Raw genomic sequence first — 27601 nt, forward strand, 5'->3', positions numbered from 1 at the left:
TGCAAAAAGACCCTGAGAAACAAACCCCCCAAATCTTACCTGAATGTTGTTTTTATGATGCTTGGCTGCTTCATTAAATAACAATTTTTGCTTAGTACATAAATTCTCACCATAAGTTTGCATTTTGTTCTATGTACATCTTAAGAATACAGCAGAAAATACCTTTGCTTAGCACATTAACAAAAATCACATATGAGAGGTTTGTCAAAATACCTGTATGCTAAGTTATATACAATTCTGGAAATCCTTCTTTCTTTGAATCCTATCATGTTACTCTCCAGAAACCCAATCTGTTTGCCCTCAAAAGCTGAAGTACAGAAAGTATGCTGATGAAATAACTTGAGCAAAAAAAAAATAAACTTTTCAAATTCCACTTTTAATTTCCAAATAAGATGGAATGGATTGCCATGTGATGACAGCAATTTTTTTTGTTTGGTTGGTTTTTTTTTGGTTTTTTTTTTTTTTTTTTTTTTTTTCTTAAGCTAACTGTCTCTAATAAGGGAAGGTGTGAATATTGCAAGTCCTAGTTGGGGTCACATTCCCCAAAGGATATGGATATGGATATGGATATGGTGTACTCACATTGTGGAAAAGTGTTTTATCCCAAGGTGCACTATGTTGTGTGCTCCCATGTACAAAAGCGAACATGCGCAGCAATATGTATTCTGGTGGCTGATACATAGCTTTTAAAATGTAGATATATTCACAATTCTCAGTTTGTGTTATTTTCTCTGAGAAAAAGTCCACCTCAATGATCAGCTCAACTGACTGTTGCGATGGCTGGCGTCTTCCCACCTTCCTCTCCTTCGGCGCCTTCGGCTCCTGCTTCCACCTGGTTGAACTTACCCAGCTTTTTCAAATTCTCCAGCGCGGATTTGAAAGTGTCCTTCAGGCTGTTCTCCAGCACCCACCCTTCGCTTTCACACTCGGGGTCTTCGGGATTGGCAATGCTTTCCAGGGAGGTGTGCAGAAGGCGCAAGCCAACCATCACCGACATCTGTGCCAGGCAACGGGAAAGGCAGAGCGCGTCAGCCAGGCCCGGGCACTCCCGTCCCACCCTCGCCGTCCCCTGCTGTGGGCAGCTCGGGCCCCTGCTGTGAGCAGCAGCTCTGGGGGCCCTGTGCCCAAGGGGCCTCTCCATGAGCCCCGTCAATGCCGGTGCCTTCCCGGGAGGTTTAACGCGTCCCTGGCCGCTGTGCGCTGGATGTCCACGAGGCAGTGTGGACGTGAAACACCGTCCTTGGCCATCACCCACTCAGTTTTAACTAAACATTTTGACTTTGCGTCGACCTTAATGTGTTTGGTGAGTATATTAAGCCGATCAAGGGGATACTAATGAATCAGCGTCTCTGCGGAACGGAGCAGCATTAGGATTTGAGCCATTAGTTTGTCTGCTTCACATTCTGTTTTAATATAGGTATGTGCAAATAAGGAAACCAAGGCAGCAGGTGATCTCTCCCTGGTTCCATCTAAAACAAATTTGTATTTCTGATTAAATATTACCTAGTCCCACCAGTCCTGAGACTTTTTCTACTCTACTGCGTAACACTGCTGACACTGGCAACACCCTGCACCTGCCTTCAGAGAGAAAATGTGTTTTTAGCCAGTCTCCTGCCTTCTAACGCCGTTCTGACCTCACCCGGTGGTGCTTATGAAGAAAGTGATTGCTGAGTGAAGTAGAGAAGGAAAGAAGAGCAGCTCCCAGAAGAGACAGCCTGGTGATGTGTAGGGCTGGTGGTTGCGATGGGGCAGCAGTAGGATCGGTTTGGTCCTTCACGTGCTTGAGTAAAGGTCAGATGGAGAACACCTACTCCTGTCAGGAACTCCTAGGATTTGTTCTCTAAGGGAAGTACGATGCCTCCGTCACCCTATCCAATTTCCCAAGGAACAGATTACCTTTGGTCCTCCTCAAACCTGATGGCTAAAGAGGCTGGCAGATTTGAGGCTGGGATTCAGCCACATGGCAAGGCCAGTGGCAGAATTCACATATGGCTTTTGGACTCAAGGGACTGTCCAAACATGTGCTTCCATGGACCATCCATCAGCCTGTCTACTGTGGTCATCCTACTTGTGTATGATCAGTGTCTCCAAACTCTTGCAAGACTAAAGCTACACTTGGCTACTCTCAAAATTTGCAGGTGTTCATATTTCTCTGCCTTCACTCAAGATCAGAAAGGGGAAAAGATTGGTCAAGCAAACAAGCTTCATCAAATACTTCCATATACAAAGGCAAATGTTCATACTGCTTAACACAGGAATGTATGACTAGCCACACACTGGTCACTAAGGAAGTTTCTAGTGGCTCTGAGTCTGGAAATCATCTCATCTAGCCAATAACATGATGACTTAAATCAGTTAAAGCACTTTTCTATAAAAGTCACAAGAAGTGACAAATCCCATCACATTAGTCTTGGGATTTATAGCCTTTGACATCTTCCTTCCACTCTGAGTCTCAGTTTGCTGCTCTCACTCATGAGACTGGGTATCTTTGAAATCAACTGCTGTTGCAAGCGCAGATTAACAGGGCTGGGTGCAGGCAATGGCCTCCACGCTGCTCTCTTCTTGTGCTGCCTTGCTGCATGTCAGCAGGAGCTGTTTTGTGATTGACTTGCCAAATGCCACTATTTGACAGCCAGAGTAGGTGGACTGTCTTCCTGGATTGGCTCTAAGTCACTAAATACTGTCATGGCTTTTAAAAGGAAGGTGCTTGTGCAGTACTGAGCATCTGACCTGTCCTGGGATGAGATTTTGTGACATTTTCTCTCAGTTTAAGAATTTGTTTTCTTAAAAACCTTTCTAAGCAAGATTTTAAGTCCCTGAAGCTGAGATTCCTTAAAAGCCCTGCAAAATGTCTGGGGTCTTGTCACCCCGACTGACCCGAGCCAGCCTTCTCTGCCGGATGAGAAGAGAGCCCAGGAAGTTTGAGACAAGTATCTGGTAAATTAATCTGTCTCCTATATGATCACAGAGAGTCTGGGACCACCGGTTTAGCGGAAGTCTTGCAGGGAAGGCATAACCCCATGCACCAGTATGTGCTGGGGGTGACTGGCTGACAGCAGCTTGGCAGCAAAGGGCCTTGGGGCTCTGGATGACACCAAGATGTCCCTGAGCCAACAATATGCCCTTGTGGCAAAGTGGGAAAATGGTATCCTTGGCTGCATGAGATGAATAATTGCCAGCAGGCTGAGGAATGTGATCCTTCCTCCCCTCTGCTCGGCCCTGGTGAGGCCACAGCTAAACCTCCAACCTTAACCAGGCTGTGAGTTGTAGATTTGAGCTTAACCACAGTCCAGCACAGAAGGCTGGGGTGTCAGAGTCCCAGAGTGAGGCCGGTCTTACTAAGGGATGATTTCCCTGCCATGGAAACCTTTGTCATTTTACAACAGCTTTAAAGTGCCAGGGAGAACACGGCCACAGTGTTTCTTCAGGGCTAGGGCTGTGCAGGCTGGGCTGGTGGATGTCCTGCACCACAGCACGCTCACCCTCTGCATCTGGGCCAACAGAGCAAACTGTGTCCATCTAGAGGGTCCCTGCTGCCTGTGGGCTGGTTTTGGAGATCACCAGGAATTCATTCCTACTGTTAATGCATCGGAGAGTTTACTCTCCAACACAGGACGTACAACATGCCTCCTGAGAATGCCTCAGTGCTCTCCTGGAGCTCAGCCTGGGCCCACTCTATGGCGCATGAGGTGAATCCCAGGGTCTTGGCTGTTGTGGCAGCTGTGACCTATTGAGATCCACATGTTTGCGCAAGTGGAGGACCTGGAGCGTTTCAGGAACCAGCCTCAGCCCCCTATTCCTCTTGAAATGCTTTATTCAGGGCACACTTGAACCTCTCTTTTCCTCTTTGCTGGCTAAGGCAGGTCAAGAAGACATCCAGGGTTGCTCTTCTTGACCTTCTGCAGTGAAGCCCATCTGTTTGCCAGGGTTTAGCCTGAGGCGGCTTAGCCAGAGCAGGGTGTGATCTTTTTTTGTCATCCTCATGACTGGTTGTCACACATGGGAAGCCCACAGCTTTTGTTAGGAAAAGCAGCTTCTAGATACTAGCATTCTTTTCAAATAGAAGTTTTGATGTTTCAAAATATGCTCATTCTTCCTTGTGCCTAATATAGAAAGGTGAAAGAGAAATGGCCTTCCCTGAGGTCCCTGCTCCTATGTGGGGCGTTACCTTTTTCTACAGCTCAGAATAACAGCGGTGATTAGTATTTCCCTCCATGTTCTCCCCCCTCCCACACCTCAATTCCAGCAACACAGCTGGAAGAGTCATCCACAGCCCCCAGAAGAGCTTTGCTGGAGAAGTACCTGATTTGGGTCCACGGTGGCTGCAGGTGTAAAGCAACTCAGCAGTTTGCTTTTGCACTTTTCTGTGACTTCCCAGGCAGTCAGTCAAAGTGGAAATGAGAAGCACAGAGCCAGCACAACCACTGCCCCTGGGCTCACCCTGCTCAGACCCACACTTACCTTGGCCAGGAGTTGCTGCTGCCCTCCTGCTCACCATAAAATTGTTTCCTATCCTGACTGGAATTTAAAGGAAGTGGTTATATTTCAAGGGAGACTTAATTAATGTCTGTTTCCTGCTTTGCTTCTTCCCTTCAAAGTTTGCCTTAAAAGCAAAGGGAATTTCAGATGCAAATCTGGGCCCTTTATGGTAGAATATCAGGCAAGTAATAAATATTCAGGAGGGCAAGTTATTGTAACCCAGGAACATGTTGTTTCTTTCAAGTTTTGCCCTGAAAGTCCTCTGATTGCCTGAAAAAAAGTCTCACCTTCTATTTTGAAAAAGACAAAGAAAAGAAGAGAAGATCTCATTTCTCATTATGCCACAGGCTGAAAAAAATACCCAGGAGTACTTTGAAGAGTTAGACATAAAATACTGCATTTTTATCACTGCTATTAATGTTAACACATCACTGTCATTAATCTCTTGCAAGTTAGCAGAGGTATGTTACAGGTTCCCAGTCATGATTTTTTGCAGCTGGCATTGGTATTTTTGTGCATTTTCACCCTGAGTTTTTGAATTTCTTTGACTTTCAAATACTGTTGAAATTCCCCTCTCTTCAAGAGCTCTGCATGTGAATCTGGGCTAAAATAAAGGCCTTCACTTTCTTTTCTTACCAGAATAACAGTGTAAAGAGGTAGTACGTTTCTCTGCGGTTCGGAGCAGTTATTTTTAAAACAACGCAACACGGAGTAATTTTATGATATTTTTTAGGTAGGTGTTTATTTTCTAAAAAGCATCTTAATTCCTGGAAGGCTGCAGGCCAGTGCTTGTATCAAAATGTAACCCATCTTTTTTCAATTTGCATGAATCTAAATTTTTTAAAAGGCAGCTGAATCATTAAAAATAGGCAACGCCATATGCAGCAGCCGTTCCAAGGATAGGAAAGGCTCTGCTGCACCCCAGGGAGCTGCCTCCTCCCTTTTACCAGCAGGTCCTGCCTGATCTCCACATCCAGCACCTCACGTTCCAGCCCTCGTGCCGCTGCCAGCCCACGCTCCCCGAGCATTAGTGTTGATTAAACACCCTGGCTAGAAGACTGGCCATCTCCCAGAGGCAGGGGATTCATCGCATTGGATGAACAGCATTTTGTCAGCCAAGCTGCACTCTGGGTTATGGTCCCCACACACACCTGCCTTGGGCAGTGTTGGCACCTGTTTGCATTTGCATCGTGGTTTTGGGAAGCAGAATAAAATAAACTTAACTCACCTGCTCCACCTAAACCACTCTTTCTGACCAAATACCTTGGTGGAGCTGATGAAGGTCCACACGCTGCCTTGAAATCGTTCCATGGTGTGTGGCTTAAAGCCTTATTTTGTTCAGCGTGAAAACCCTCCAACTGCACTTTCTGTCCCACTGATTACTGTCATATCTTTCTGATGTGCTGCTTTTTCGTATTTCTCATTGCCTACAAATGGTGACACATGTAAAATTCATGTATCTGGACAGAAGAGCCCTTGCGCTCTCTGCCCTGCTCAGCACCTTGCCTTTGACAGAAAATCACTCCCTTTCTCCCCTCTTGCTGTGGGATGCTTTGGCCCTTGCTAAGAGGGGTCTGTGATCCCATACCCACTCCACCTCTGTCTCCAGCCTGGGGACCTTTCAGCCCTTACTCAGCCATGAGAAATTTTCTCAGCCAAGCAATGGGGAAACTTATTTTAAATAGATTTGATTTTCACTCAGGAGCCCACACTGAAAAAAACGCCCCGCTCGTGCGGAGCTGGCGCTTCACTGAAGCGTGTCTGAGGGAGGAGGGTTACCTCGAAGAGCCAGACGAGGAGGATGACGGCGCCCATGGAGCTCATCATGCCGCTGTAGTAGTTGAGCAGCGCTTCCCGGCAGCCGCGGCGCCACAGGTTGAGCTCCTCGGTTTGGTAGTCGTAGCTGTAGTGGGCAGAGTTGTTGGTGACCTGGTACTGGATGCAGGGCCTGGGGGAGCTGGGGTTGCAGCAGCTGAAGGGGACGCCGTCCACCAGGTACCTCCCGTCCACGTTGCTTTTGATCCGGCTACGGGCAAGGGCAGAAGGGAGTGTGAATGCACACGCACAGACGCACAGACACACAGGCACAGACACACAGACACACACACAAAGATATCCAGGAGCAAATCTGCACGAGGAAGGAAAGCAAAGGCGAGGAGGATTTTCCACCTTGCCTTTTCTCCTTGTTCACACAGCGGTGTTTGTCCAGGGTGTTCTTTCTCTCCGAAATCCTTTTCTGTGTCAAGGCTACACTGAGTCTGTAATTAACTCCTCCTGGTGGAAATGCATGCTCTCGGGTCACTTCTTCAAAGAAATTAATTTTTAACAAAAGTAAATGACAGAGGGAATTCAGGAGGTGCAGTCAGAAAAGAGTGATCACAGCATAGTTAGGATGGAAGGGAGGTGCTGGACCCGACCTGAACTTGGAAAAGAACCCAGAACAGCCTTGGAACCCATTATATCCAGCTAGAGCATTGATCCAGCAAACCTAATAGCTTCTTTTTGATGATAATAGCTCCAGGGAGGGGTTGTGCATTTATTCTTGTCTTGGGAATGTAGCCAGTATTGAAAACACGAAATGTGCTTCAGCAACAGGATGTTGCAAAATTTCCAAAGTCCTTGCAGGAGGCTCCCCAGCTATTGTCCATCTGACACTGTGGTTGCTCTCTGTAAACAGTCATTTAGCCTGGTGCCTTAGGAGAGGTTTAGATGCAAGATAACTTAGAAGGCAAGTAGTCCCACTGTCTCTCCAAAAAGACCATAATTAAAGGACTGCAGTTTTAAACCAGGCCATTTTCCTTAGAAAATCACAGAATGGAGAGTCCCAAAGGTGTAGGGAGACAAAAAAAATCTGAGTGTCACTTGTAGCTTTCTATATGAATATTTTAAAATTGTGTCATAGGGAGGTGGTTTCAACAGCCTGGTGAAGGGAAATTCCACTTTGCAGTCATGACCTAAATATATCTAAACAGCAAACACAGTTGAGGTTTTCTCTCTAAATGTTAAGTGTGCTCTGGATTGGGTCTAATTCCTATTCATGTGTAAATGCTCCACCAGTTACAGAGAGATTGGATACTGGATCAGGCCTTTGCTCTACAAATAATATAAAAATCCCATTGTGGAGGATAAACTCCCACCCTCCTTGGAGCTCAGGAGAACTTTACTATTGGTTTCAAAGGGTCCAGACTATCCCACCAGGAATGGGGGCAAAGATTGTGCACCACCACATAGTACAAACCTTGATTTCATAAAACCCATTTGTAGATTTTTAATGCCCTATTTCCTGCCTCAGTAGTACAAAGAAATTACCTTGAGTCTCAGTCCCAAACAAGGCATCAGTTATTAAGGACAGTATAACCTTGTTTTCCCTCTGTGCATTGCCCTTCCACTGCTGCTGGATTAAGTTACAGCCCTCAAATCTCCATATAATGCTGGCAAGGTTTTTCCAAGTAGTTATTTATACCCATGGGCATACCTTCGCAATGGAAACACCCCCTTATTCAATAGTGCATGTATTTGTTATAACACCCTGCAGTGCAAGGGACTAAATCTGTAACAGTTTTCACTAAGAAAGTCCTCATTCCGAACTGCAAACACAACTAGACCACCCAACAAGTCAAAAGAACATGCAGAGAGACACACACAAGTGAAATACCATTTACACAGTCAGGAAGAGATCCCAAGAGATCCCAAGAGGTACACAAAGCTTTTTTTCCCAAATTACTTCAGACATTTTTAATACAGGCAGTATATTTAAAAGGCAGATTGTTTCCAGTTTACAGGACCCATTATGCAACCACAGAGCATAAACGTTAATGAATGATGTTCCCAAAGAACCTGGAGTAACCATCTCTTTCCCCAGTGCTCAATTTTTTAAAAGGTTGTGGATATTTATGCCTAATGCTATTTTTTTCTTTTTTTTTTTTTTTTTTTTTTTTTTTAATTTCAAAGGTTCACTTTGTTCTCATGTTTATTTTCTGCTTGAGCTTACTGCACCTAACCTGATTTTGGGATTACTGCCTCTTTGGGACCTGACATCAAAGTCATTAAGGTGTTTCTGGTCAACAGCTTGGTCTGGTTTGTATAGAAACAATAAACTAGTGCCACTTTCATGTGAGGTTTTAAAAAATTAGGCACAGGACAGAATTTAAAATTCATACGGCTAAAAGGGCCACTGTGTAAAGCTAGGAACATCAATGGATGCTCAGTATTATCACAGCAGTGAAGCAATTGAGTAAATATAAAAATAAAATTCTAAATCTTAAGGATCTAAAACACATGGGTTATTGGCAAAGTGTTACTGCCTCTATTTATTTCCATGTGGCTGATTAGGTGCCAATATCTATGTGGAGTTTTAAAAGTGGTATCAACGGTATATCTCCAGGGAATTCTTTTTTAGGAAATTAATAAATCACATTGACATCTGCTTAAGGATTAGTAAAGTTCTGATATTTTCCTGTTGATTTTGGTAGTGTAATGGGTTTATAAAGCAGCAAAAGAACAGTAAAAACTATTAAGTCTATTTACACTACATGGAGTAAGAGTGGGAATTGTAGTTAGGTGCTGTTTATTTTATGTAGTGGATGACTTCAGAGGAATTTGTCAGGGGAGGAAGCAATCTAGCTGGTCATTTGGGATGCTTTATTACACAAGACCCCATTTTACACAAACCCCCTTCCAGTCAGTGCCTGTTGGCATTTGAAGACAATATTGACCAAACATCGAAACTACGTGATACAAACCCCACCGAGTCACTTACTCTTTCACTTCTTTGGAGCTGAAGTCCAGATATCTGTTGCTGATCCACTGGATTTCGAACCAATCTTTATAGCCGTTGTTGCCACAGCACTTGAACTCAATCTGGAGCATGTCGATGGTCTTCTTCATGAAGCATCTTCCAGGGGTGTCCGTGTCCCGGTAGAACTTCATGCCGTTCTTGAGCCCCTGGGCCAGGGTGCTGTCCAGGGAGCCCCGCATGAGAAAGCAAATCAGAGCAACGAAGAAAATGAGCATGTTAAAGACGCAGCACAGTGCCAGGTAAGGTTTCAGCAAAGGCTTCCACTTGGCAAATTTAGCGGGATCCAGAGAATCGTAACAAATTTTTCCAGCAAAACCATTGAAGGCGCAGGATAATATACCCATCAATATCAAAGAATTGGGCACAAAGTGGCTTTCAGAATTGTCCATCACTTCGCTTCGCTTCCGGAGCTCAATTTTGAGGAACAATCCCATGCTAAAAACAAGGATTCCAGCAAACACCGAAAACCAGTTCATGAGCCATAGTCCCTGCGCTAGTTTTACCCGTTTCTTCTGATTGAATTTGACTTTCAGCAGTGCCATCTTTGTAGTGGGAGATGTTGGAAGATTTCACAGCCCGGACCCCTCTGCTCAGCGTAAGCAACTTGAGGAAGAACCATTCAGGCGTTGGAAGAGATCCCGAACGGCACATTGGGAAGCGAGCCAGTGCACGGTCCTGCCATCTTGAAGTTCCCCGCTTAGGATTCAAGTAAGTAAAATATTCAAAGGTCCCAGTTAACAATTTCACATTAATGAGAATAATGAGCAATTAGCACCTACAACTATTTCTGGTGGTTTCTTCCAAGCAAAGGAGAAACACTCTCAAGGTTTCAAATGATTTGATCTGGATCTGCAAGACGTCATTCTAATACCTTTAATCATTTGATCCAATTTGGAGAAATGTCTGTCAACAGATGAGTGGAAGTAATCCCTCATTTTACTATTTAGTAGATTTGTGCTCTCCCATGATAGGCTGCTGGGTGGAATATGAAACCCCAGAGATATAAAAAGATATTTGTTGCCAGAAGAATATGGAACCTTAGAGGAAAAAGGAAGAGGGCTCTGGATTAAAAAAGGCTGCTGGTACACAAACATTCCCCACCGTGATCCCGATATATTCACATCTACAGCCAAGCCCATGTTCTAGTCCTTATCCTTCTGTGTTGACTGGAGATGACATCCTGTGGCTTATGTATTCTGAAAGCAGATAAGCGTGTGTAGTTTACAGTGACCTAAAAAACCTAAGCTTGGCATTTTCTATTTACTTCCAGGACTTGCACCACCTCTGAGTCTTGGCAGGAGAGAAGGAGAAAGGAAAAGTGCAGAGAAACTCAATAAATAAACCCTGGGCAGAAATCTAGAGATTTGTAAAAAGTGAGCTGGCATGAGCAGCTTACTGGGTAATCACCAGGCCAGAGAGGCGAACAGGGCTGCCCAAGGAGACCCACCCGAGAGTTTACACTAGGGAGGAATTCAACTCAGCAGCTGGAGAGGGACCTGGGGATGTTGTATCTGAGTGCAAGGAAGGCATCCCGGGGTTCTCAGGCTCTGCTGAAGGACCTGCAGCCGGCTCTGCTTTCATGCTGGAGTGGGCAGAAAGGAGGGTACGACCCCGTCCTGCGGCTGCAGCCTCCTCCACGCAGCACACGGCTGCGTCAGCCGAGCAGAGGTGCTGGGCTTTCGCTCGCTCCACTGCTTGGGGAGTTTGCTTGCTCAGAAATATCATCTCCCACTCGCCTCACAGCGGTTTGGAGCTACTGGGAAATTCCTGCACTGCCTCACTCCCTGCCACCACAACGTGAAATTAACCTCCAGCAGTGGATCATTATCCTGCAGGTGTGTGAGGGCATGGGCGCTAATGCTGCAGGGGAGAAAGGAGCAGCCCCTGAAGAGGTTCTGGGAGGATTCTCTCTTGGCTGTCAGCCAGACCTGCTGCTGCCACCACCCAAGTCCCTGGGGGCATCCTCTAGTGGTTGCCAGCAGTATGGCCAGCAGCCCTTAGGGACAGAGAGGGGAAGAGATGTGCTAGGAGGGAGGCAAGTGTGAAAAATAATAACACAAATGATTAAAAAGCCCAAGCACTGAAAAATAACATTTTGATGGTCTCCAGCTCTGTGGTACCGTGGATACTTCTGTTACCATTTGAGATCCTGGAATGCTGAAGGTTCCTTCAGGAAGGACAAACTCACTGGCAACTCACTACTTCTTTCCGTCCTAATAGAAGGTTTTTGTGGTGGACCTTTCCCAGCCCATCCTGGTGCTATTGCAGTGGGCTGGAGAGCAGCTGATAACTGGGATTTTTCTCAAGCAAGCCTGGTTGTTTGCATTGCTGCTACCCTTGCTGGTGAAGAGTGAGTGTGTAACATGAGAGGAAAGGTGATTATCCATCAGGGACTATTCTCTCCTCTTGCCCTGAAGTGGATGAGAAGTGCTGTTTCTTGAGAGAGCCTGTTCATGTTTTTGTGCAATAAGTCATGGTGCTGAAATAGCATCTCTCCTGGCAAAATATTCCACAATCAACACAGCACATGTGTTTCACTGACTCTTTCAGGGCTCAGCTAAGAGATTTGAGTTTGGAAAATGTATTTATCTGACAGCCTGGAGTTAATTCTAGATAAAGGATCTTGGAACCATTTCCTTTCTTGTCAGTGATTGTGATCGCGACACGCAAAGCAACCACACGGAGACGAGAGATTTGCAGGACAGAGATGTTCCTCTGAGAGAGCCCAAGGCTGAGCCAAGGCCAAGAGCTCTTCTGCTTGGTTACTTCTTACTTTTCATATATTTGTGGGTCTGGCTGTTGTAATAAATACGATAGACCAAATTCAGTAAATCAGAATTTAGAATTTTATTTTGAGACAAAATAACAGTCTCCGATAGCCACAATTAAAAGGGGCAGCGTCGAACCCCAGGGTTTCGGCGCCGGGTGAACACGGTAACACACTCTGTCAGTATGTCACCCCCTCAGTTCACATTTTGGTCTGGGGCTGCCGATTTTTATACACTGGCTCGCTGAGAGAACATCGGGATCCTAAGGCTGCCTCTTCTGAGGCAGCTTCATTAGATATTCATGTTCGGGTTCTGGTGGGTTGAATGGATTTGCGCTGGAGAACAATGCCGTGATTGCTGCGTCCGGGGACGGTGTAGAGATGTTAATGTCGGGCGGGGACGGATAAGATAGCGATCTGATGTAATCATTCGGTCCTCTGGGTTCTCCATCTCCCTTTTCCGTCCTTTTGTGTTCTCCTCTAACGATTCCCGGCAGAAGTCTTTTCGTGTAATTCTTGGCATAGTTTTCTCACGTCCCTCCCGTGCAAACTTTTAGCAAAAGAATTCCTTTTGCCCCTCTCCGTGCTATTTCAGTCTCAGTTAACCCGTTGTATACTCAATTAGAAATAAAACTTACAGTTTACAGAGAATGAATTACATATTATAACCTTTAACACGAATTAACTTTAGGACATATATCACACTGTGGATTGGCTTCTGGAGTTATCACCTCCCAGCCGAATGGCCAGACCAACTGTCAGTTACAATTGTTTTCAGGTTAGAAATATGCAAACAAAGGACAGGGAATGAAAAACAAAGGATTTGTTTATGTTACATGTGTGAGAATAGGCATAAACTGCTACTAATATTGAACAGAAGCTAAAAAGTCTGACTCCATCTTATGAACAATCAAAAGGCTTTAAAAAACTCAGAAAAACCAGGGTGACAAGTGATGACCGTGAAACTGTAATTAAAGTGGAAAAGAATTCTGTACCAAGTCTATAGGTCATGAAGATATACAGTGAAATACTTCCTGCCCACAGCAGAGGTAAGCCTGGTGCTGCTCTGGATATGGGTAATTTGGTATTCAGGAGCACAGATGAATCCAAATACCTGTCAGCTTAATAATTTAACATTTAGATACCCATGATAAATCTGATGCAGAAAATCATGTAAGTATATACATTATGGTGTTTCCTCTAATTCAGGAATCAGAGAATTGAAGTAGCACATGCAGGACATGTTTCAGGGCTCACTGATCACTCCAGATTTACTCTTCTGCCTATAAACAAAGGAAATGGGAAGGGTCCTCATAAATCACAGCCAGATTGCTAGTGTTAGCTGTGAGATGATCAGCAATTCACCTGATGTTCAGGAGGGGACACTCAAATACTAATTAGACCTTTGAGACTTCTACCTTTAAAGTCATCACAGAGAGCAATCGGCACTACCAAAACAACCCAGATTAGGAAAAGAGCTGTTTATCTAAGTAGTTTTCAATAGCTCAGTACCAAAAAAAACCTACCCCACCCATCAACTTGACCCATCGTGCTTGGGAATTTTCAAGAGGATTGGTTGACACTTTTTAAAGTGGGAATGGACGCTTCCCCATTATCCCAGTGCGAGAGCATCGGCACAAACCAGCCAGCCAAGGGCTGTCTCTGGCGCAGCAGCCTAAGGGAGATGAAGGTGATGGGGGATCATCGAGAAGTGTTTTGGCGTGTGGATAGTTTAAAAAAGAAAACTCTTCTTGCCTGGCATCTGCTTTTCTTAAAAAGCTTTCTCTTGGCTGCAATTCATCCCTAGTTTGGCACTTACTACCGCTTCCTACTTCAAATAGAAAATGCTGAAATTGATCCATAGCAGATAAGAGCTAATTGCTGCAAGAATGTTTGAGTTAATGGTCTCCTCAGAGGTTGTCTATTAAATTCAAATGTATAATTCATAAGCCAATATTGGAGAAAAAATTGTAGAATAAAATATTCAAATTATTATTGATTTCACCATGAATCTGTTCAAATTCAAAACCTGGTTAAAATTATAATGTGTTTGTATAACAATACTATCTTGACACCTTTCCAAAAAGCTATGCCTGCAAACCTACATATAAGCTACAAATTTATCAAGAGAGAGGAATGTAAACAATTTAATCTAGTATCTTTTGAACAGTCTGGTGCTCAGCCCTGGACCAATCTTAACCTTTTCATCTTCAGGGATATAAGATATAAAATACAAACACATGCTTAAAGTATGGAGGTGCTCTCGGTTGGTAAAAAGAATAATTTCCTGGCCCAATCTTTCTTTCACACTGCTCTGTGATATGAAATGTATGCCTTTCTGAGGCTTTTTTTTTTCCTTCTTTCCCTAGGAGTGGTTGTATTTTGCTGCAAGAAAAATGATGTCTGGTTTTACCTTTGACGGGAAGCTATTGTGTAGAGAGGTTTGCTTATGTACCCTCATGTATGGTTTTGCTCTCAATTGTAACTCTGTGGTGTGAACAGAGACATTCCTGAGGAACAATGTGATAAAAATGCTGAACCTCTCTGAATCATTATCAGGTGGAGAAAAGTCTGATTTATGACTTTTTTTTTTTTTTTTTTAAATCTCCTTACACGGATACCTTACACGGTTGGCTACTGTTTTTGTGGCATGTGAGGTGACTGCAGGTTCTGAGGCTGGAAATAGAAGCAAATTCTAAATTGACTGCTGGGATTGTTGTAAATCCTGGGAAGGATGATTTGACCTACTGGACTCTGTGGCTCCTGCACTTTGTTGGGGCACATTGTGGGGGTTTTGGTGTGGTTTTGCTCTGGGTAATTCCCAGGATTTCAGCCATCATTCATGTGGTGGTGTGCAACATGTTCAGAAAACACAGCTTTTTTTTGGCCTCCATGATGGTCATTATGAGCATTTGTATTATTGTGATGCCTGGGGTGTAGCACTCACTGCTGAAAAAATAAGAGCTAGAAATCAAGGTTTATATTTGCAGAAACAGGAAAGAAATACGTTGGGAATTAAAAGAAGCTTACTAAAAGCTCATGATAGTCATTACTGCTGGAAAACATCTCAGCATAACAGGTGGATCCACCAGTCAGTCAGATAAATCAGATCATGCTGTGAATGGAAATGCTGAAATTTCCCCAAATTGCATAGATTCTTTTTCTTGCTAGTCCTGTCTTTCCTTGTATGCGATGAAATTGTTTAGTAAAACCTCAAGCAATTCCAGGTAAAACCACTGAGATCTGAACCTTGTCTACATGCAGCTATTGCTTAAATAAGAAACCTCAGGGGGGAAAAAAAAAATAAAAATCCAAGCCTTCAAAAACATAGTGCATAAAAATGTGTAAGAAATTTTCTTATGCATGTATTTCTTAACTTTTTTTTTTTTTCCCCACAAAACAATTCTACTACAGCTCACATCAGAATCTATTTAAATGAAAGAGAGCTGGATAGAGAATGCAAGTAATGTCATTTCTGTTCTTGTTGCTCAGAGAAGCAGGGGCAGACAGAGGGAAATGCCTGGACTCCAAAGGGAACCGAGGAGGGTTGGTCTCTCAGGACAGACCTCTCGATGAGGTGATGGCCCCATGGGAAGCAGCAGCAAAGCTCCTGGCTGCTTCGCTGGAGGCAAGTTTTGGTCTGTGCCACCCCTCAGTGCCTCAACAGATGGCAACACTCAGAGCTCTGTGTGGCCTGGAAAACAGCCTCAGTTTTCTCCCATGGGTTCAGTGTTGTGTGTCTTTTCATAGAACTGTTTTATTTCCTCCACAGGCACACACAGGAGCTTTAAAACACTGAGTAACAGCCCTGTGGTGGACTAAGAAGTTTCACTGGCTTTAAAGACTTTGGTGAGGCCACTGGCTGGAGGAGGGATGTCCAGCCAAGCTGTCTTTCAAAAATGTTTGAAATGGGACTGCTCTCCTGACTCCCTGTGGAAAATGGTTCTGCAGCTCAATGCCCCCCATTCTTTTTTTAAACCTTATGCCTGTTAGCTTATCTTCGGGGCAAATTTGCACAAGGTTTTTGGTGCTGATGTTCTGTTATCCCATGCCCCTGGCAGGCATTTGTTTTTCAGCCCCTTAATTTCTTTGAAGTATGAGATTTTTAAAGAAGTTCCTGGTGGAACTGGTGGCACTGCGATGCAAACCAGAGTTAGAGCTCTTGAAGAGACTTTGTTCACTTCAATCATACATCAGGCAGGATGATCGCTAGCTGATTAGAAACACGTAGGTGTTTGGCTTCTCTTCCTTCGAGACCCAAAAAAGTTGCATTTTTTCTACTGAAAAGCCCATGAACATGCTAGCAAACCTTTACTAGTGCTCAACTTCTCATACAACACTAACAGATTTCTGTTTTGAAATAGTCTTGAATTTCTGTTTTGATTCTATGTTAGGAAAGTATTATTTGAAAAAGGTGTAAGGAAACGTGCAACGGTTTATATATATATATATATACACATATATATATACACACACACACACACACACACACATATGAAGTTGTATGTTTAGAACGATAAATCACATTTAGGTATTTGCCTGACCAAATTTTTCTGGCTTGCCGTTCTCAGATTGAATTTCCTTGTTTCATGCCATGCCTGAGACCAAGAGCCAGTTATGCGTTTTGTATTGCAAAGGTAACACTAAATCTTTAGGGTAATTGTCTGGCACCATGTTCCTGAAAAGTATTACCTGCTCACTGTGGTTCAACCAAAGTTAAGTAGTTGGAGGGAAGAAAACATTAGGAGCTGGGATGTCAATAACTGAAGCAATTTCAGAGAGAAACTGAAGTTTAAACTTCCATGTTTTGACTCGTGCTGTTTATTCAGGCAGTACTGCACATCATGGGCCAAGAGCTGGAACAGGACATGGCACTTCCATGTGAAGTGCGCTGGGAAGCCTCAGTGCACCCCTGGTACCTCCCACAGCCCGGCATCTCTCTCCCTGTTCGGGTCTGCCGGGATCCATCGCCACAGGAAGGAGGTGTAAATGTTTAGAGCTTCGGGCAAGTAGAACAAAGGCATTACTGTAGTTCTTAGAGGCTGTGCATTTTGCAATCTCAAGGCTAGATGCTAACGGGATTGATCTGTCACTACTGGGATCCGTGGCGAACAATTAACTACAAAATCAGGTTCTGTACCAATATGTTCAAATTAAGATACTTGAGAGCCTCAACTGATCACATCCCTCTAACAAAGGATATAAATTATGTACATTAATATAAGACTGAGGGTATATCCTTTAAATAATTTTATGATGCTGTCAGTGCAAAGAATACAGTAAAGGAACAACTGAAATAATTCAAAACAAGTATATTTGAAATGCAAAATCCAATTCATTCAAAAAATATACATTAACAGAAGTAAACAAAACTGAAAGTTGTCAGGAATTAAAAAAAAAATCCCTTTTGCCCCTCTCCTTTAAATTAAACATGCTGAAAACAACTTATACAAAAACATTTTCTGCTCAAAACCAGTCAAGCACCTAAGTGAATTCTCAGGTACTTCTGGCAGTGGTGCAGCTCTTTAATGGTTCAGCTAGGATTTAGCGTCTGTTAGAGGCACATAGATGATGGCTGGACAGCATAAACAATTTGAGGTTTTAAAATAAAGCTTTATGCTAAGGCAAGATAATCAATTATTTCTTGAAAAATGTCACAAGTTAAGGAGGGGTTTTAGAAACCTAAAACTATTATGTATGCTTTATATATGGACAGTGGTTACTTCAGCACCACTAAGAGGGCACTGTAAAGACACTGCATTCCACAGTGCTGCTACTTTTTAATTATTATTTAGCAGGAGTGAAGAGACTTAAATTACTCTGCACTTTATGCAAGATAACATGCAATTCTGGAACTGGAGTATAGCACCTCATCTTTCTGTTTTACTGACTCCCTCTGTCAACACTGCACTTACACAGCAGCAGAGTGCTGCAAATTAGGATCACAGCACACAAAGCCTGTTGTCTGGAAAACTAGTGGGACATCTCTGAACCCCCTCTCTCCTGAAGATTCAGCTTGCAGAGGAGCAGTTAATCCAGCTTCTGTGATGCTCATCAGCACCTGCTGGATGCCTCTGAGTTGCTTACAGAAGCAGCATCCTTTCACATAGCCTTTATAGACTGTGAAGATTTAGTATTTATACAGACTCCACAGTTTTTTCAATTTTGAGTAATCAATATACTAGGAGAGCATTAGATGTTTATTGTAACACCTTTTTCCTTTAGACTTATCTCACTTGAAGTAAAAGCCCAAAGCCCACTTACAGATTTAACCCGAATCCGCAGGAACTGGCTCATCATTCTACCACAGCCTAGGATGCATCTCAGTCTGCTGCACTGCAGTTACAAACTTTTCCTTCACATGAACCTTTTTTCTGCCCCGTTACCTCACAGCAGCACTGCCCTGCACTCCCCAGACACACTGTGCTGCCGTCAGCAACGTGAGAACCACAAAAACATAGAAAATTTGGTATTTGATCTTTTCATTCAGTACAGTTTGCACTATGTGCAGCTAATTCAGGGTCTGCCTGGGGGAGTGAAAGCAGCACAACAGCTCTGAAAGAGGCTCTGCTGTTTGTGTATCAGTGGCCTTTGCCACACCTCACTGACTTGAAACTCACACTGAGGTACTTCAGAAATTGGCAAATCCCACAGTGATACATACAGATTATAGCAGCAACGTGTGCAAGGACAGTAAACTCTATCTGACCGGTATTCTTCAACTAAGAAATCCGACCATATATTATAATTCAAAATTTGAATACTGAATGGAATCATTTAATGGCATATCGGGGATTCAGTCCCACAGCTTGTGGATCAGTGCGTTTACACGAGGATCTCTCGCACAGCAGGGCTGCTGCCTCCGCAGTCAGTCCCAGCAAGCGATTCTTTCCTGCTCGGGGATCAGGCTCCAGTTGGGTGAAGGCTTGTCCGTCGCCAGCCAGTCAAAGTCATCCACCAGGTTCCAGTTGTTACTGTTTCTGTCCAGCCCAGACGACTCAAAATCTCGCTCGATGCCAGGGTAGCTCCAGGAGTAGGGGGCGAAGGAGACCCCAGAGCAGGCCTCGATTACGGCCCGGCTGGTGACTTGCACGTAGACCCGGCAGTCGCGGGTGCGGTGGGTGCGGAGCTGCTGGCAGGCCAGCGCCAGCAGGCAGCCGCTGCAGCCGTCCACCAGCACGGAGGTGGACACGGGCCCGCAGAGCACGGTGCAGCCGCGGCAGTCGCGCACCCGCAGCGTGTTGGGGTTGCCGCGGAGCCGCACCCGGCAGCCGCGCAGCTCCGACAGCAGCACGTCCTGCTGCAGCAGCTCCGCGGGGCCGAGCTCCAGCTCCTCGTCCTGGGCGCCGCTGAACCCGCACAGAGGCGGCCCGCCCGACTCGCCCTCGGCCAGGCCGAGGCCGGGCGCGGCGGGGGCCGCCGGAGCGGGTTCGGCGGGGCGCGGGGCGCTGCCCGGAGCCGCTTCTTTCTTGAGGGTGCGGAAGGCGAATTTCTTCTTGGGCTGCAGCTGCTGCCGCCGCGCCGCCAGGTCCCCCTGCAGCCGCGCCACGGTCTCCTGCCCCTGCCGCACCTCGTAGGGCGCCAGGAATCGCACGCTGCCCGTCAGCAGCTTCTGCAGCGCCTGCAGGCGGGCGGCCGCCTCCTCCAGCGTCCCCGCCGCCAGCAGCGCCTCCACGGCCTCCCGCTCCCGGGCGAAGGCGGCCAAGAAGAACTCGCTCTGCTCCTCCTTTACTACCTGCGCCTCCTTCTTCTGCCGCTGCCGCTCCACGCCCTGCTGCCGCTCCGCTTCCCGCCGCTGCAGCCGCTCCGGCAGCACCACGGCGCAGGCGGCCGAGCCCGCGGCAGCCTCGGACTGTGAAGGAGCCGCCACGGCCGCCGCCTCTGCCGGCGCCGCCATCTTGCCGCTCGCCTCCCCTGCGGTCACTAAGCGGCGCGCGGATTGGCTGCCCGCAGCCCTGGCTGCGTCACCGCCGCCGATTGGCGGCCCGGGAGGCGCGCGGCGGGGGAGAGCGGGAGGGCCGGAGGGAGGGGTCTCCCGCTGTCTTAAAGGGGCCGCCGCCTCTCCGCGGGATGGGGTGAGTGCTGGCGGCAGGTGCCGTGCGGGGCGGGTTATCCCGCTTCCCAAATTAGCGCCCGGGATATAAATAAGCCCCCGCCCCGCTTCCCCGCTGTGCCCGCGCGGAGCTGCTCGTTTCTTCCCGTTGCTGCGCTTGCACCTACGTCCCCGCCCGCGCCGCTCTCGGGCCGCGCCCGTCGCCGCTGGCCCTGGGCGCGGGGGCTCCCGCGGGCGGCGGGGCCGGGGCGGGCGAGGGAAGGGGCGGCTCGGTGCGGGGCCCGGGTGGGAGGCGGAGGGGCCGCAGCCCAGAGCTCCACCTGCCCTCCCGAGCGGATTCGGGGTCGCGCCGGCCGCCCCGAGCCGCCCCCGTGCTCCGGGGGCGCCGGGCGCTCCCGGCCCCCTGCCCGGGTGGGGCCGGTCCCCTGGCAGCCTCACACGGCCGGCGCCTTCGGGAGGCTCCGTGCCCGCCGTGTGCTAGTACCTTCCCTGCTGTTCCCCTCTCCCGCAGTGGAGTGGCTGAGGAGAAAGGCTGCTGAGCCTTGCAGGTAACTGCAAAGGTGCTGCCAGGTGGATAGATCTCTTCCTCGCTGCTTATTTGGTTTCTGGAGTGTTTTGTTCCAGAAGAGAGTTCGGTTCTTGAGGGAAAAGTGGGAGCAGTGCCAGTGGATTACTGTGCCCCAGGGGGAGGACTGTATAAGCAATCTACAGAGGCCTATATGGAAACATGGGAAGGAAGGCTTACGATTAGAAGATGTGTTTTAAGTAAACTTGCAGCAGGAATCAGAAATTAAGAACACTGTCTGCAAAATAAAAAAGTGACAATTGGTTTGCTGTATTCATTTAAGAACTGTTTTTCTATTATTTGGATTTTAATTTGTGCGAAGGAAGTCAACACTAATCACTCCTTTAGAAATATGAAAAGAAATTTAATTCCTGTCCATTTCTACAAATACCATCTCCTTTACCTTGTCATTTTGAAGTTACTTGTGACAAATTAACACAGGACCTAATACTATCCATTGAAGCGAAAAGGTGGTAAACCCAAAGCAGATAATGTGATTTTTCCGTCTTCTGTTTGGTAATAGCATGAGTTTTTTGCCTAATATTCCTGTTTGGAAGTATAGGTTATGTCCCTTAAGGTTAGCATTTGAAAGTACCTTTAGCTTGAAAGTAGCTGTTGTTTTCTGTTCCCTCAGAAATGTGGTTTAATTTCTGTGTTAGAAATGCTATAATGTTAGAAGGTATGGAGTACCTGAATCTTCAGTACTGTTGATGTCAGTGCAGTTCAGATGACAGAGGAAAGGCAGTGAAATGCCTTTAAACCTTGCAATGTATAGAGAGGACTCGCACTAAAATAGAGAATATTTGTTCCTTAACAGTCTTAACGTATAAACTAAGGGGATTGCAAGGGATCGTTATGTAACAGTAGCACTTTGGAGCAGGTTGGATGGACAGTGGGATAGGTGAAGTGTTTGATGCATTACAGCTCTTAATGCAGCATCACATCTGTTGCAATACTGTAATATTCTGAATTCTGTTTCTGAAGAATTAGATTGAGTCTTAAAAATTAAAACTTCTTACTCTGTAGAAGAGGAATGTGCTAGTCATGAAAAAGGAAGAGTATTGAAATATTCTCACTTGATTTTTTTCCTACCAATGTATTTAAATTATACATTTAGTAATAAGTATTAGATTTTTTTCTTAATAAATAGTCAATTCCAAAGGTTTTTTGCTGTTTTTGCACACATGTTCCTGGAGTGTGGCTTTGGTATTGTTGTGTAGAGGTGAACTGCAGATGAACTGCAGTGGGTAGAAGAACTTCCTATATGGAAGGACTGCAAGCAAACATTAGTGTACACAGTACAGAATAAATGTTAAGTATTTTATGCTGTAGTATAATTACTCCTTATTATATCTGGGCACTTAGAATGCTAGGTATTCTGAACTGTTTTTTTCTAGAGGTGATTGGAGGTTTAAATTAATGAGGACCAAATACTCTTGTAAATAGGAGCTTCTGGGAGAAACTGGAATCTTTTCACCTTGCTAATGTGCACAATTGGTTTTTTGGTTAAAAGCAAAAAAAAAAACAAAAAAAAAACCTCAGACACAAGAAGGTGGAAGGTATGACCATAATGAAAAATTAAAAAGGGAGATGTAAAATTCTTCCAACTGTTTCATCTTGATGTTCCAAAATTGCTTTCCACACTTTCAATTTGAGGTTTTTGTATAATTGATATTGGCATGTGCATATGCCTTTTTTTTTTTTTTTTTTTTTTTTTTTTTTTTTTTTTTTTTTTTTTTTTTTTTGTGGTCATACAAAGACTGACAATTTTCTTCCTGACTTTGCTGGCAGCAGCTTCTATCTTTTGAGGCTGCTTAGTGTGCCAAACAGTAACCACCTGAATAAAATGTAAGCCTTCCAGCTCAGGCTTGGAGTTATTTGAATAAGCTGTAACTTGGCTGTTTGAGGGTATGAGAAAAAAGTAAGGTACATAATTCTCTGTGTTATATTTTTTTCCTGTTTCTTCTCTCTTGGATGTGCTTTCATTCCTCAGTCATTTCAGTGATATTGTCTGCCATTGTTTGGCCTGTACAGCGTCATTTGTTTTATGCGAAGTTGCAGGTTGCACTTTTTTACTTTGATCTAGTGCTGTGAAACTCTGAAACATGAGCTCCATGCATTCTTCCAGGTTTAAATCTGTCTCATGGCTATCAGTCATGAACGCTATCCACCTGAAATATTTTGTACTGATTTGCTATAGTTCAACAGCATTACCTCATTGCCTTTTAAGTGAGATGTATTGCGTAGTTCAGCTGATGGTTCAAGATCCTGTCTCATTCCATCATTATTTTAAGAAGAGTGGGGAATAAAGGGAGATCCACAGAGACAACTGTGTGTTCAGCCTCATAATAATGGATTCTTACACCTGAGGTTCCTGTGCTTGTAAAAGTCAGGAACCTCACAGATGTGGCGTGATCTCAAGATGTAGATTTGCAGCCTCTCAAGCAGAGGAGGGACGGACGTGGAGTTATTCCTTATCATTAATATGTATTCCCAACACTGACAATATTTATTCTGAAGGGTGTAATGCATGTATGTTGCACCGTCACACACACAAAATGCTGTGTGTGTTTTCAAGAAAAGTGGCAGCCTCTGTGCCTTGCATGGAGCTTTTATCTGATAGATGTGATCTCTGTTAGATTGAGTTTCTACAGCAGAGATTAGCAGAGCAACATAATTACTTTTGGCTACAAAGTAGGTACTTCAGTGGCTTGTGCAACCAGCATATTCTACTGATGGTTTTAGTAAGGGCTCTTTGAACTCCTCTGGCACTGTGATCAGGCATTAAAGATGTAAGCCATATTATGATTCATTTAAGATACTGTAGGCTGCACATTTTTCACGGTACAGTGGGGCTTCATTAAAAGTGAATGTTGAGTTACTGTATCTCAGTTCATTTGGAAAAAAAATTCTTTGAATGTTACTTTTGGCATACTGGTTGTTTTTTTGAAAAGCTTTTGTTTGCACTAAAGTGTTGTGCTTTATATATTTGGCCATATGGAAAGCCAAGACAATGTAAAATACATGTTTTTAAATCACTAAGCAGAGTGTTAAAGCTAAAACTATGAAACTTACTTGGTGCAACTTAATTGCCGTGAGTAATGCAAAAGCTTTGAATGTAATCCTTGGGAATGCTTAAGACACTAATTATATTCCAACCCGTCAAGGTGCACTTGTTTTGAAACTAGTCTGGGCTGGTCCCGTCTGAGAACCTGGTATTTCCAATGCCAAAGGTGGAGAAACAGATTAATTTCTACAAAAATGAGTTATCCTTCAAAACCAGGGACAGACTTCAAAGCATAGCATTTTTTTAACAAGAGCAGCAAATCACTCTAGGTTTGGTCTGGTTCTAGCTGCTGACTGCTAGATAGAATCCTAACTTGCTAATTGACTGTAGTTAAATTCTGAAGACCTAGTACCTAAGCTACAGATACTGCTTTATGGACTCTTCCTTTGAGGCAATTATTCTATTAGTTATGAAGTTTTGGAGGGATTTTTTTTCATTGCCTTGCTTTACACTTCAGATACTTTTACAATTATTTTTTAAATGCATTTCAGAAAACTGTGGTTATTAGACTAGCCAGTTCAATGGTCTGACCACCTAGGTTCAATAGCATATCAAAGTTTTCTGTTTTGGAATTGTGAATCTTACTTGCAAACATATTCCATTTATCTTTCTGAGTAATTTAAATAGAATTAACTCCAACTCATATCCAAGTTTTCCTAGTAGCTTTCCTGTAGTATATTTCTTAGTGGATAAAACTATACTTGTATTCTTTTTACCATTTATTCATCTTATGGAAAAGTCTGTCAGCTATCATTTTGAATGAGGGTTTCCTCCTCCTATTATTAGCATTTGTTCTTCAGTCTAAATCTGAGAATAAATTCCATTCATATTGATACACTTTCTAGTGATAATATGAAGACTTCTTTTACAGCAATCTTCATTCTCATCCAAATCTTACCCAGTTGGTTTTGTAGTAGGGACTCAGAAATGTCCAAGTAAAACTATTCTGTCTCAAAAGTTCTGACTTAGGTGGTATTTTATTCATAATGTCCCTTCTGTTCCTCCTTTTTGTCTTGTCCTTATACAAGTATAGCTTAGCATGTCTGTGTTTCTTTCAGGAACACAAATGCTGTTGGTATAATTTACTATTCCACTGTGTTTCTGTATCCCTGTATCACCTAATTTCATGTTTTAGGCCTCTTTTTTTTTGCTTAAATTGCCCCCTTTTTTTGTTTTTTGACATAATCCACAACACCTCAGTTGTATTAGGAATGGCTAATTTGTTAGTTTCATTGCCTGAAAAAACAAAACAAAAACCACAAACACACCAACTAACAAAACAACCCCCCAAAACCACCCAACCCAAACCCTTGTGTCCATCTATTTGTTAATATACTTGTCTGAATTTCTATATCCTTACTTACCTGATTGTTTTCCTGTTCATCTGTGCTAGCCAAATCAACTATGAATATGATAGAAGGTTGTCATAATTTCTGCCATCATTTTTAGCCTAAGTTCTTCTATAAGTTTCGGCAGTGTTAATTGTGCAAGATTACTACAGAAATAATGGAGAAGTAAAGTTCTGTCTCCAGAGGTGAGTGTTGTCTTTTTTTTTTTTTTTCTGATTTATTTTAGTGGTTGAATTTCTTAAGATTATTCTAACTTGGAAGTGAGAGCTATTAGTCTTTCAAACTTAATTCTCCTCTTTAAAGTACTCTAAGCTGAAGAACATGAGAGTATATTTAAATAACCTAGAGAATGATATAGTTATTGTTATCTATTCCAGTAATAATTTTGAACTGCCATTTGTTTCAGTGGGAGCTCCAGTCACTGTGTTTTCTTTGTCTTTATTTAATTGTCTGCTGTATGTCAGGTCCCCATCTCAGAGAAGCACAGTTCTCTAAAATCTGCTCTTTAGATTCATCACAGACCAGCCCTGTTGGCCTTCACACAGTCTCCAGTCATAGAAACCTGTCTGTCTTCTGGTATTGGTGTAAATCCCTTGTTCTGAGGTTCACTCTTCGTTTCCTCCTCTTGGTACCTACATCCTTACCAATCACCCCTTAAGATACCTTTGGTTAGGTAGTCCTGACTTTGGTATGATGACTGATACTGGAGTCACGCAGCTTTACAAATTACATCATGCAATTACGACCCAGGTTTTGTAAGTACTGTTTTGTGTAAGGAAGGCATGGTATCAAGCTGAACATTGTAATGTTTAGGTAATTTTTACTGGTGAGTCATCAAAACAGTGGTGGTAATTATTCTGAATTTGGTGGTTAATATGGATATTGAACTGAATTTTGCATGTGGTATGTTAAATTTATATTCCAAGTTAAAGTCTTTGCCTTTATGCCACTGTATTTGGGTGCCCTACTTTTCAAGTGACCTCTACCTCTCTATTGCTTGTGCCCTTTAATGATGACCTACTTGTTTCTGTGCCTTCAAGCTTAGTTATTTATTATTATTTAAATAATTAATTAAGCAGTATGTAAATGTATAAAAGGTGTGTCTGGACATGAGCTGACATAAGAAACACGTTAATGAATGGAGATAATACGGCATGGGAGGAAGAAGTGCCATCAATAGAGCTGATGGATTCAGTCTGAGAAAGCAAGGCTGCAGTGGAGGAAATGGCATTGTTTTCCATTCAGTATATCTCTGAAAGGATGCAGTGAGTTGATGTTACAAGCCATCTATTCATGCAAGAATCTTGGGATGGCTGTGGAATTCCTTTAATGCACTAGCTTAGTCCTCAAATTCTTCATTATGAATCTACTGCTGCTTCATCTTCTTTTGGGGTATTAATTTTTGATAGCACAAGAATTGGAATGTATGTGATGCAGACCTGGAAAAATGGGCTGAATATCAAAGAAGTGATTTGATGTAGGAGAAATCTGGAGACAGAATGAATGAGGGTGTTTTGTACCCCCTTATTTTCTCCCTCTCAAATATCTAAGCATAGTTTTCAGTTCTTTACAGTCTGTCATTTCAGGGTGATGTATCAGATCACTCCAAATGTCACTCGGTGTCTTTGCACACCTATGAGAGTGATATTTGTTAAACAGCATGGTCACAGTTTGACAGCTGGTGTCAAAATACAGCCAAGTAGTTTGTTGTGTGATGGGTGCACGTGACATTCCCAGTAGCTGTTTTTACACCAATGTGTCTTCTAAAGATTTCTCTCATCCCTTTTGACACTGGTCTTGCCTTTTTCTTATGCTTATTTCCCCTTGCTCCTTATAAAGCTGCTACAGGAAAATGTATTAATGTGATTGTGAAAGCTAAAGAAAGAGAGCAACTGATATTGCATAGTACATAATTTGGAGAATAGGACTCTGGTTGAAGATGACAGCTCTGAGCAGGTGACCCTGAGGTAGAAGAATGTTGACATACGAGGGTCTTTTGTATTAATGCAGTCAGGCAGTGAGAAGAGGGGCAACCTCTTGGGGTAGTGACATCCAGTTCTGAAACAACACGTGATGCACTTAAAACAGCATGAGTACCTGCCAGGAAAAAGCAGTAGTTCTTTACAAACATGGTCTGGGAAATTCTGTAGTACACCTGAAAGATGACATTACAGCAGATCACTGCATTCAGACCTCTTAGTATTGAAGGTAACATTACGTGCGTACTTCAATATGACCTATAAAGTTGCTTCCAACTCTAAATTTTTTTTTTTGGTAACCATTTCTACCTGTGAACAAATATAGCAAATGTGTGTAGATATGGAGAACTCTAGTTACTGCAGGGTGCTTCAATGTACAGATGATGTTAGCTCTCCTTCCCTTTTTGTACTGTACCTGCTTAGTAACACTATTGTCAATGCTGCCTAGAAACATCCTTCAGGGAGGGTAAGTTATGGTACCATCATGGAAAATTTATGTAGGATTCCTTGTGTTTCTTATGATAACAGAATCACAATCATCTGT

At 43.9% G+C, this 27601-nt stretch overlaps 3 protein-coding genes across 4 annotated transcripts in view; 1 reads left to right on the forward strand and 2 right to left on the reverse strand.

The window, feature by feature from the left end:
* Positions 1-678: 678 nt before the first annotated feature.
* PRPH2 (peripherin 2) lies at positions 679-10077 on the reverse strand. Its single transcript, XM_040059603.2, has 3 exons — positions 9239-10077; positions 6259-6505; positions 679-997 (listed from the first exon to the last, which is right to left on the reverse strand). The coding sequence occupies exons 1-3, from the start codon at positions 9817-9819 to the stop codon at positions 761-763; spliced, it is 1065 nt and encodes a 354-aa protein (XP_039915537.1). The 5' UTR covers positions 9820-10077; the 3' UTR covers positions 679-760.
* Positions 10078-17341: 7264 nt separating this feature from the next.
* Positions 17342-19941, reverse strand: TBCC (tubulin folding cofactor C). The gene has a single exon (XM_040058439.2). The coding sequence runs from the start codon at positions 19939-19941 to the stop codon at positions 18913-18915; it is 1029 nt and encodes a 342-aa protein (XP_039914373.1). The 3' UTR covers positions 17342-18912.
* A 130-nt stretch (positions 19942-20071) lies between these two features.
* The window catches only part of BICRAL (BICRA like chromatin remodeling complex associated protein), a 44610-nt gene continuing 37080 nt past the window's right edge, over positions 20072-27601 (forward strand). Inside the window, exon 1 of one of the 2 annotated variants that reach the window (XM_040058434.2) lies at positions 20072-20119. The gene's annotated coding sequence lies outside the window, so the exon portion shown is untranslated. Of the gene's footprint in view, positions 20120-20565; positions 20646-27601 lie in introns of those variants that run through there. The other variant, XM_040058437.2, reaches the window with a different exon arrangement.

This window comes from Hirundo rustica, chromosome 3 (genome assembly GCF_015227805.2).
Source record: "Hirundo rustica isolate bHirRus1 chromosome 3, bHirRus1.pri.v3, whole genome shotgun sequence".
Taxonomy (NCBI): domain Eukaryota; kingdom Metazoa; phylum Chordata; class Aves; order Passeriformes; family Hirundinidae; genus Hirundo; species Hirundo rustica.

Bases quoted from the DNA above. Each gene is read 5' to 3' on its own strand.
- PRPH2 (XM_040059603.2), bottom strand. From the start codon at position 9,819: ATGGCACTGCTGAAAGTCAAATTCAATCAGAAGAAACGGGTAAAACTA. The intron at 6,506-9,238 runs GTAAGTGACTCG...CCTTGCCCGTAG, and splicing joins AGCTCCAAAGAAGTGAAAGA to CCGGATCAAAAGCAACGTGG. The intron at 998-6,258 runs GTAACCCTCCTC...TGCCTGGCACAG, and splicing joins TCCTCGTCTGGCTCTTCGAG to ATGTCGGTGATGGTTGGCTT.
- TBCC (XM_040058439.2), bottom strand. From the start codon at position 19,941: ATGGCGGCGCCGGCAGAGGCGGCGGCCGTGGCGGCTCCTTCACAGTCC.